General features: G+C 32.8%; 1 protein-coding gene across 1 annotated transcript; it reads right to left on the reverse strand.

The window, feature by feature from the left end:
- Positions 1-810: 810 nt before the first annotated feature.
- LOC132758621 (adenosylhomocysteinase A-like) lies at positions 811-9,094 on the reverse strand. The gene is made up of 8 exons (XM_060750313.1): positions 8,879-9,094; positions 8,003-8,131; positions 6,657-6,756; positions 5,900-6,012; positions 5,052-5,259; positions 4,258-4,463; positions 2,293-2,487; positions 811-1,579 (listed from the first exon to the last, which is right to left on the reverse strand). Exons 1-8 carry the CDS (start codon positions 9,011-9,013, stop codon positions 1,448-1,450), a joined length of 1,218 nt encoding a protein of 405 aa, XP_060606296.1. The 5' UTR covers positions 9,014-9,094; the 3' UTR covers positions 811-1,447.
- Positions 9,095-9,358: the final 264 nt, after the last annotated feature.

Here is a 9,358-nt window from a genome sequence, read left to right on the forward strand (position 1 = left end):
GGCAATTGAAAAAGACCAATAAAGTATGGTAATTTTTGTAAACGGGGTTTTCCCAAGGGGGCTATAAGGAAAGGTCACAATTAGGAAAACCCAAAAAAATGGAAATTCCCTTTTTATAAATGACCGTTTTCGCAATTTTGTTTCACTGGCAACTTCAGGGGAAATATGAAAAAGGTAAAATTAAAACCCATGGTAATTTTATATCAAAAACAATGGAAATTCCAAATGTATAAACCCCAGGGTTGGTTAAACTTTATGTTCATAAAAAAGGTAATGCCAAGGAATATAAAGGGAAAGGTCAAGAACCCATAAAAACAATGCACATGCTTTAAATATAAACCCCGGGTTAAAATAAACCCTGGGAAATTTTTTACAAAAAAATGCCTATGACCCTTTAAAAATGAGATTTAAACGGGTGCCCCATATTAAAAAATGAAAAATGAGGGGTTTATTTCAACGCATGGTCATTTTATGTTGAACAAGGGACTTTCAGGTGTTTTAAGTTACATGTACATGTATATGCAAATTGGTCGACTGGCTATCCAATTGCTACATTTGGTGTCAATGGTTGACCAAGTTTAAACTAAACACATGGTTTGGTTTGCAATACCGTTTACGAGCAATTTTTCACCCTAAAAACTTAAAAGGTCCATTGCTAATGACATGAACACAGGGTCCCATCTCCACGCATGGTCAATTTGTATGCAAATATATTTGTCAATGGCATTAAACTGCAAGTCTCAATTCAACTTGTGTCTGAATTAAAGATACAATAACCAGAAATTTGACAAAATAACGATAAACAAATAATGGGTTTTTTGTGCTTTTTTTTTATTTCCCTAAATGGATTTCATCTTAACAACAACAATGTTAACAAAGATTTTTGTTAAAATGTAAATCTTTGAATTTAAATACATGTACATTATATATTTCATCAAGTTTTTAATGATCTTAATCAAAATTTGTGTTCAACAGATTGATGCTACACAACTAGATAATAAAATTATGATTTTTTTTTAAGTAAACATTACATTTCTTTGTCCATGAGATCAGCTTTAATAGGACATTGACCAAAAATTCTCATAAGCCTGTAAGTAAAATTGTAATATTGCACACACAAAATATGTAAGAAAACATGTAATGTTCTATTTATTCATATTTAATCAGAATATGGACTTGCTATAGCCAAATTACAGATTGTTAAATTAATATCCATATTTTTTCTAAAAACATTTTCACCAAGCAAATTTTGTCAAATATCAGATTATCATGATGTATTTTTGTGTGTAATATGTTATATAAGGTGCAAATAATTCCCTCATTTAATATTTTCAAAATATTTTCACAATTCCAGCTTCCAGAAACGGTCACTTCGATTTTTTTTCAGGACAGCTGTTGTTTTTTACTCCCTTGTATAACCAAGGTTGCAATAATTATTTCAGAATGTCTAGTATCTGTAGAAGTCGGCCTTGAATGGTCCCTCCTTTGGAATACCGAGGTATGAAGCCTGGTCGTCAGACAGTTTGGTCAAGTTAACTCCAAGATGATCCAAATGAGCAAGAGCAACTTCTTCATCCAACTGTAAAATTAACAAAAATGTTATTTTCACTTTGAACATATAGTAATACAATCAAGGTATTAAATCAATATTGGGCATGTCTTTTTTTAAAAAAAAAACTTTAACTACAAACATGGTCTATTGAATCTGTCTTTTTCCCACCCTGCTGAATATGTGAAATGCACTTGAACTACTTTGTATTTGGAGCAGGTCATTATTAGTTCAAGGGATGTCAGTATCCAAAATACAAAAATCAGCAGCCAAAATGACAGCATAAATGTGCAAGTTTGAACTAGTACAATACTAGGTCTATTATTGTAACTTTAATAATTAATTTTCTTTTCAACAAAGCTAAAGGGAGGCAACTGTTTCATATCTTTTCTCGACAAAAGAGCTGGTGTGGAAGAGGTGAATTACTAGTATCACCTTGCTTCGTACAGCATGTGCTCATCATTGCAGGCCTCTCAAAAAGACTTATTTGGTACAATAAATGTTCAAATGTGAACTTTGTTGCACTTTTATTCTGATGTGAAATAATTTTATACTATAACTATTAAACACTATTATCATCTTGTAAATACTAGAATCGTTTAAATTTGACACTAATTTGTCTTATTATCTCTGAAATATGTGAAAGCAAAAGAAGTGAATTAGGTAAAATCCTGAAAATGTTTTTATTCGGAGATATTCTTAAAAGCGAACATTTTTAACAGTAATAATGTAAATCAACTCACCTTTTTGGGCAACATATGTACATCTAATTTGTACTGGTCTGACTTGGTCCAAAGTTCGATCTGAGCTAATACTTGATTGGTGAAGGAGTTGCTCATTACAAAGCTAGGGTGACCGTGGGCACAACCCAAATTTACGAGACGTCCTTCAGCTAACACGATGATATGACGACCATTCTTGAGTGTGTATCGGTCCACCTGTAAATCAATAGCAAAATAATATTGTAGCAAATATCCGCAATTCAGACAAAAAGCAACAAAAATGTATTTAACTTGTAAAGTTTTATTGCTGCCACATATTTCAGCTTTTAACATTTGTTTAAGGTTGTTTTAAATGGGGTTTTAATTTATGATCATGTTCTTAGTCTCTCTCGTAACTTTTTTAGAGTGATTTTGAACATATATTTTTTTGCTAACTTTGTTGTATTTTTGTTAATGCATGTACAAAAGTGAGACTTAAAGAAATTGTCTTGTCGTGTAAGTTGTAGGTGCAGGTTGTTATTTTCTTTCTTCAATTTTATACATGTAGTATTGGTAACTCATCGTTAAGGTTTCTATTATGATATTAAAATCCCATGTTATTTATATGGATTGTACCAAAATTAATTAAATTAAAACAGGGCAGCACAAACTTTGCAGGTTAAAAATTAAGGAAAAGACTTGCTTATCACAATTAATGGCTTTATTTTTTTTTATTTTCTTTTCATGTTCTAGATTTTAACCAGTCAGAAAGGAACAACCTTGAATTCTTTTTCACTGACAGACAAATATTTCTTTAACTACAGATCAGTCTAGTAAACTTGTATAGAAGAAAACTGGCTCAAACGAGAATGAACCGACGTTCGCCAGATATGTACATGTCCCTGAATTCTCTTACAACCTTCTCAGATAGCTTAACTGGTTTTTATCAAGATGTAAACTCCAGTGTTATCAGTATGGCACATATGTTGAACCTGGGTTTGATTAATCTATACATTTGTTACACTTATGAACAACAGTAGTTCATTTTGAAGAGAGGGGGCCAGATAAAATTTTACTTCATGAACGTTAATAATAGCCATCATGCTATAACTACATGATAATGGACATTTCTCATACAAAACTAAAACTACCAAACTCCAAAAGGTTAACTTTGAAACTGGCAAGTCAACAAAATTTGGACACAATTTTTCCATTTGAAAGTCAAATGTCAAAAACAAGGGACAACATTTTTTCATTCAAATCTGTATCATGATGATACAAATGACTTTCAATGGGAAAATCGAGCAATGGGAAGTTTTTTCAAATAACCATCAAGTGTTTCATAAATTAGGCAATGTGTTTTCTATGTGTGATTATTATTTGTTGTGAAAAAATAACTTGATAAAGGTTTCATTGAATTTGATAGCATCAATGACGTATATTAAAGCAGCACGCCTCCAGATTCATGCTAATTTTCATGAAAATTTTGAGAATGTATTTTAAAGTTAAATATTATGAAGAGAACAATGGAAGTAATTTACACGTTGCAAATGGCACTTAAAATCCATGTAAATTACCAAAAAGAGGTCAAAATATACAAAATCACACCTTATTGCATGAGCACTGACTCACATAGTAGATAAATACTGCAAAATCAGTCATTAATTGCATATAACATGTAAAATATTTACTTGTACCCTGCCTCTTCTTTTTACTTTACTTATAATTCAAATTATAATTTTCTCTAGTTTAGTTTTCTTGAAGTATTTTGGATCATCGTGAGGCATGTAGCTTAAAACTTATTACTAGCCTTCTAGAGATGAACCTCGTTGTACCAATAACCCAATTATTTCCCTGCTACACCTATCATGTATGAATGTTTTATAGAACACATTAAAATAATATCAGTTTTGTTGGCAACTAAAAGTAGGTTATAAAAGATGTAAAATTAAATGCAGAAAATGTGCCTAATAAGGACCGTATTCAGGTAATTATTATATCACTCACCTGTGGTTTGATCTGTTCTTTTTTCTCGCAATTTTCATTAAGCCACTTAATATCTAATTCACAATCAAAATGTCCAACATTACACACAATAGAATCTTCCAACATTTGTTCAAACATTTTGCCCATAATGATGTCCTTGCAACCGCTAGCCGTTACAAAAATACGGGCTCTAGTGATGGCATCTTGAATGGTTGTTACTTCATAACCTGAAATCAATTGTATATAATATTTCATATAATAGAAATGCTTTGAAAAAAAGGTAGGATTACATTTGATGAAAAAAATTATTTTAACAGTGTCTATTCTAGGATTCAAAAAATAGGAAAAGTGAAAATTTATTACATTTGTTGATCTTTTTCCTTCTTTCTCTATGTAAAATTTTCCCCGACTCTGAAAAATTAGGGGGGAATTCTCAAAAATACGAGTGAATCCCCCATCTCCCCTCCTAAAACTTCGCTAAGAATAGACACTATTTTAATTTTAGAAACAAGACACTGTCTCAATGATTGGATACTAACATGTTCTGCCTTTACACACTTAACAAATAATGCTATGGGGAAAGGCATGAAAATACTGTAAACAAATTCAACGGCCTTGATCCCATTAAATTGAAACCTAAACTCCTAAACCCAAATAGTCAAATTTAGGCAATTTATCTGCACACCAAATAATATTCAGACTCTGTGACAAGTTATTGGAGAAATATGGTCTTAAACTAAAACAAAACGTAAAATGCTTCACCTTAACTTGTACACACACTGCTAAAGACTAAAATAAATGTACGTAAATTTTACCTTCCATAGCAGCTTGCAGAGCATTGATGGGATCGATTTCTGTGATGATCACACGTGCACCAAAAGCACGGAGAGCCTGTGCGGAGCCTTTACCGACATCTCCGTAACCGGCGACAACGGCAACTTTACCAGCCAGCATAACATCTGTGGCACGTTTAATACCATCGACAAGGGATTCACGACATCCATACAAATTGTCAAACTTACTCTAAATATACAAAAATGTAAAACAATTATAAAATATTTGAGAATTAAATCATGGGTCTACATTTTCTTAAATAAAATGCATACCTAATGAAGTCCATAACTTTTGCCTGATAGTATGATTTTCATAACATCAATATAAAATCATTAATTTCTTGGATTCTAGTAAGAAAGCAAACCTCACATGATTTATCTGGTACATGTATATACCCTTAAGTGACGTAACAGGGAAACAATTCATAATGTCACACGACTTGTTGGCATGCTGACATTACGAAATGACCTTCCGAGCCAGCCCTGGGTACCAGGTTTTAATTATTAGTTATTCGTGAACATGTTCGAGAAGTCTGTATTGAATATCGACTGCTGTTGAAATGACAAATGTTCACCCTTTACAAATTGACCTTGACCAATGCCTTGGTTAACTTGACTTGTCTCGAGTAAACATTTTGTTCTATCATGAAAGTGGGATGTGATATCTAAATATTATGGAAACATCAAAAGAAAAGGTTCTTGCAGTATGAAAACCTGGAATTGGCGAACATTAAACCAATTTACTTTTTTATTAATACAATTCAGAGGTTTTTATTCAGCCAGCTTTAAGGCTATTAAACTTACTCAGAGTGTTTCAAATTATTAAGTACCTTTGTGACAGAATCGTTGACATTAATAGCTGGAACCTTCAATTTACCATCCTTCATCATTTTGTAGAGATTATGTACACCAGTTGTTGTCTCCTCTGACAATCCCTTGATATCTGAAAACAGAGCTCAAATATTAATTACAGGATTTAAGGTGTAAGAATAGAATTTGAACACCAATATCAAAGCTTGAACACCTGCATCAGAGTGTAAAAGAGTAATTAAGGCAATCAAACAGTATAAGATGTCAAAGTGATAAACAAGAGGATAAAAGAGTTCTAACAAATTTCTTTTATCCAACAAAGGTAAGAGTAAAAACCAAAGCTCTAGGTTGTTGAGATTATTTAGAGTACTATAAAAGATACAAAAACAATAATTACAAGATTAAAAACAGTATTTCTGTTTCAGATTAATAGCTTTAAGAGTAGATACAACTTAAAAGAGCAAAATCAGACTCTGAACATTTATAACAGAGTACTTGCACAAAATTAGAGCAGTATCGACAGTACTGAAGCTCAAGCTATAAAATCAAACTGCTTTTGGAAATATTTATACATGTAATAAACTTCCATTCCAAGTGACCATAAAGTAACTATTTGAACTATTTCATGCTTAAGTTCACTCTGCCCCTTCATGTGCTTTTCATCCAATTATCATCATCGAGAGATTTTCAAATTTTTGCTCCATTTATCTCTATGCACAATGTGTTAATTTTTTTCCCTAATATTTTGGATCTATGTGACAATGTTGCTAGTTATACCTTTAAGATACTGTGGGTATTTTTCATGTACAAGGTTTGTGAGATCTCCACCATCATCAAGGATCATGTTTAGAGGTTTACCATCATTGAATACAAGTGTCTGAAAAAATATTACAATAACACAATCTAATTATAATACAATTCCACCATTTAACTGACTCAGTAGCCATATTTCTCAATTACAAACATTTACTTTACTATACATGTATTACAACTTTACAATGTATGCATAAAATGATGTTTAATAAACAAATAGTTAAAACACACTGATCTAGGAGTAATATTATGTTTAATATTGAACATTTGATGTTTAGTATTAAAAATTAACAATATGTGCTTAATGTATTTTTGGAGACAGAACACAATACAGGTTTTATAGTTAAACCAGCTTCACAGCCTTTCAACATACAAAGCAATATCCCCAGCAGTAAATATTAAACAAGTCAGCAGCTGCAACTATTTACTGCTCTTTTGCAGCTGATTTGACACTACAGTCATGTGTAAGGACATAATCAAGTTATGTTTCTGATCTCAGATCCAAAGAGAGTAGGTAGGCAGTAATTATTTATACTTTTTATCATTTTATATATATCCTGAAAAGAAGTCTTTTAACCCTTTACCTCATATATACGTGAAACAACGCACTTTCGACCCCCCCCCCCTTTTTTTTAGGCCTGAAATAGTGAAAAACTGTACTATTTGGGCCCGAAAACACACGTTTTCGTTTGAGAAATGTTGTTGCTAAAAAAAGTGAGCACTTTTTCGGCGCCATCCCCCATCCAAATAATAAATCAGGGGGTTGCCAGAAGGGGGATGTGGCCTCATCGCCAAGAAAATTTTGGACTTGTGAGAGGCTAAAAATGACCCTAGGTCGATCATAAGGTAACATGTAACCAACGCTGAAAAGCCTTTCACTCTATCTTAATCCTTTGAGAAGTTGCAGCACTTTGAAATAAATTTTGATGGAAAAAATCAAGGCAAAATAGTGATTTTTGGCAATTTTGAGATGTCCCCTCGTTGCCATGGTAACAGGAAATTTAAGACTGAGCATGTCGTTACAAAGGCAAGGGTCCAGTCAACATTTGTGCCAAGTTTGATTAGTATTGAAGCATTTTTCATAGTTTCATAGCAGTTTGAACTTGTAACAGGAGGCTATTCAGTGAAAACGGCCATTTTTCACAATATGCTCATGAGGGAAAGGGTTAAGTTAGGGTACATTGAGTCTTGGGTTGGCAAAAAAAAGGTAAGTTCGGAGACCAGGAAATGTAATTTCTGTAGTCAAACAAACCAGTTCATAATTTTGTACTCGATAAAAAAATCATCGAGTAAAGACGAAGTTATCTAACCTGCTCAATACACCACATGTATTCCTCATCAGTCTCGCCCTTCCATGCGTAGACTGGTACGCCAGTTTTAGCAATGGCAGCGGCTGCAAAATCTTGGGTGGAGAAAATGTTGCAACTTGACCATTGAACCTGGAATTAAATTTATCACATTAACAAAAAAATTTAAGAATTTGTTTTAACACCTAGTCATGAACCACATTTTTGCACAAAATGAGGTAATGAAAGAACTGCTGCAAATTTTGACCATTTTAGGTCAATTTTTCACAATACCCAAAAAGAATATTCCTTACATGTAACTTAAAAGGGTTATTTAATACATGACAGACAAAACTCCACTCTAAAAGTGAACAATGTGCCGAATCGTGAAATAATGCTTGGAACAATTCAATACATTTACTCAATGTTAATTTCATTATTTAAATGTTTATGTTTAAATGTTATGCAAAAATTGTTGTTTTTCTTTTTTGTTTGGAGATTTTTATCTTGTTTTAAATACATTTCTAAACTTTTGTCACAATAAATTTTTTTGCAGCATTAAATAAAACATGCCATACCTATAACAAAGCAATTACTTATTCAGGCAGAATATAAATACATAATGTCCTTTTTACCAAATTCTAAATGATTCAGATATAAATGAGCAGCGTCAATAATGGGTTTGCGACCAGCATGGATCCAGACCAGCCTGCGCATCCACAGTCTGATCAGGATCCATGCTGTTAGCTGACAAACCGTATAACAAGTAGAAAAACTGATAGCGAACAGCATGGATCCTGATCAGACTGCGCGGATGCGCAGGCTGGTCTGGATCCATGCTGGTCGCAAACCCATTATGTTGGTTTTGTCGTGACGCGGCTCAAATATTGGAATTCTTACCGTTGCACCAAGAGCTGTGAGAGTTTCAATGAGGACGGCTGTCTGTGTTGTCATGTGTAGACATCCAGCAATACGCGCTCCCTTCAAAGGCTGTGAAGGTCCGTATTTTTTCCTCAACTGCATCAAACCAGGCATTTCATTTTCTGCAATCTCGATGCATTTTCGGCCCCAGTCTGCCTGTTCAATATCAGCTGTAATTATTGAAAAAAGACAACTAGATAATTATTCAAATCTGATTAATTAAAATAATATTTATCAATGAACATTATATACATTTGGATATACATGTACATGTATTTTTCAGTCTCCTCAATTGATATTTTTGATAATTCATGTAATGAAATAAGATACAAACACATTACCACATTCACATTTTAAATGTTTATTTCATATTGCAGCTTTTTATAGAAAGATGACTAGGTCACTCAAAACTAAATCATGCCATATACTGTATTACATACAAGTATCAACAAAACATTC

This window comes from Ruditapes philippinarum, unplaced genomic scaffold (genome assembly GCF_026571515.1).
Source record: "Ruditapes philippinarum isolate M1 unplaced genomic scaffold, ASM2657151v2 ctg11097_1_1_1_1, whole genome shotgun sequence".
In the NCBI taxonomy this organism is placed as follows: Eukaryota; Metazoa; Mollusca; class Bivalvia; order Venerida; family Veneridae; genus Ruditapes; species Ruditapes philippinarum.

Bases quoted from the DNA above. Each gene is read 5' to 3' on its own strand.
- LOC132758621 (XM_060750313.1), bottom strand. From the start codon at position 9,013: ATGCCTGGTTTGATGCAGTTGAGGAAAAAATACGGACCTTCACAGCCT. The intron at 5,260-5,899 runs GTACTTAATAAT...TTGTATATTTAG, and splicing joins TCAACGATTCTGTCACAAAG to AGTAAGTTTGACAATTTGTA. The intron at 1,580-2,292 runs GTGAGTTGATTT...TTAATTTTACAG, and splicing joins TACATATGTTGCCCAAAAAG to TTGGATGAAGAAGTTGCTCT.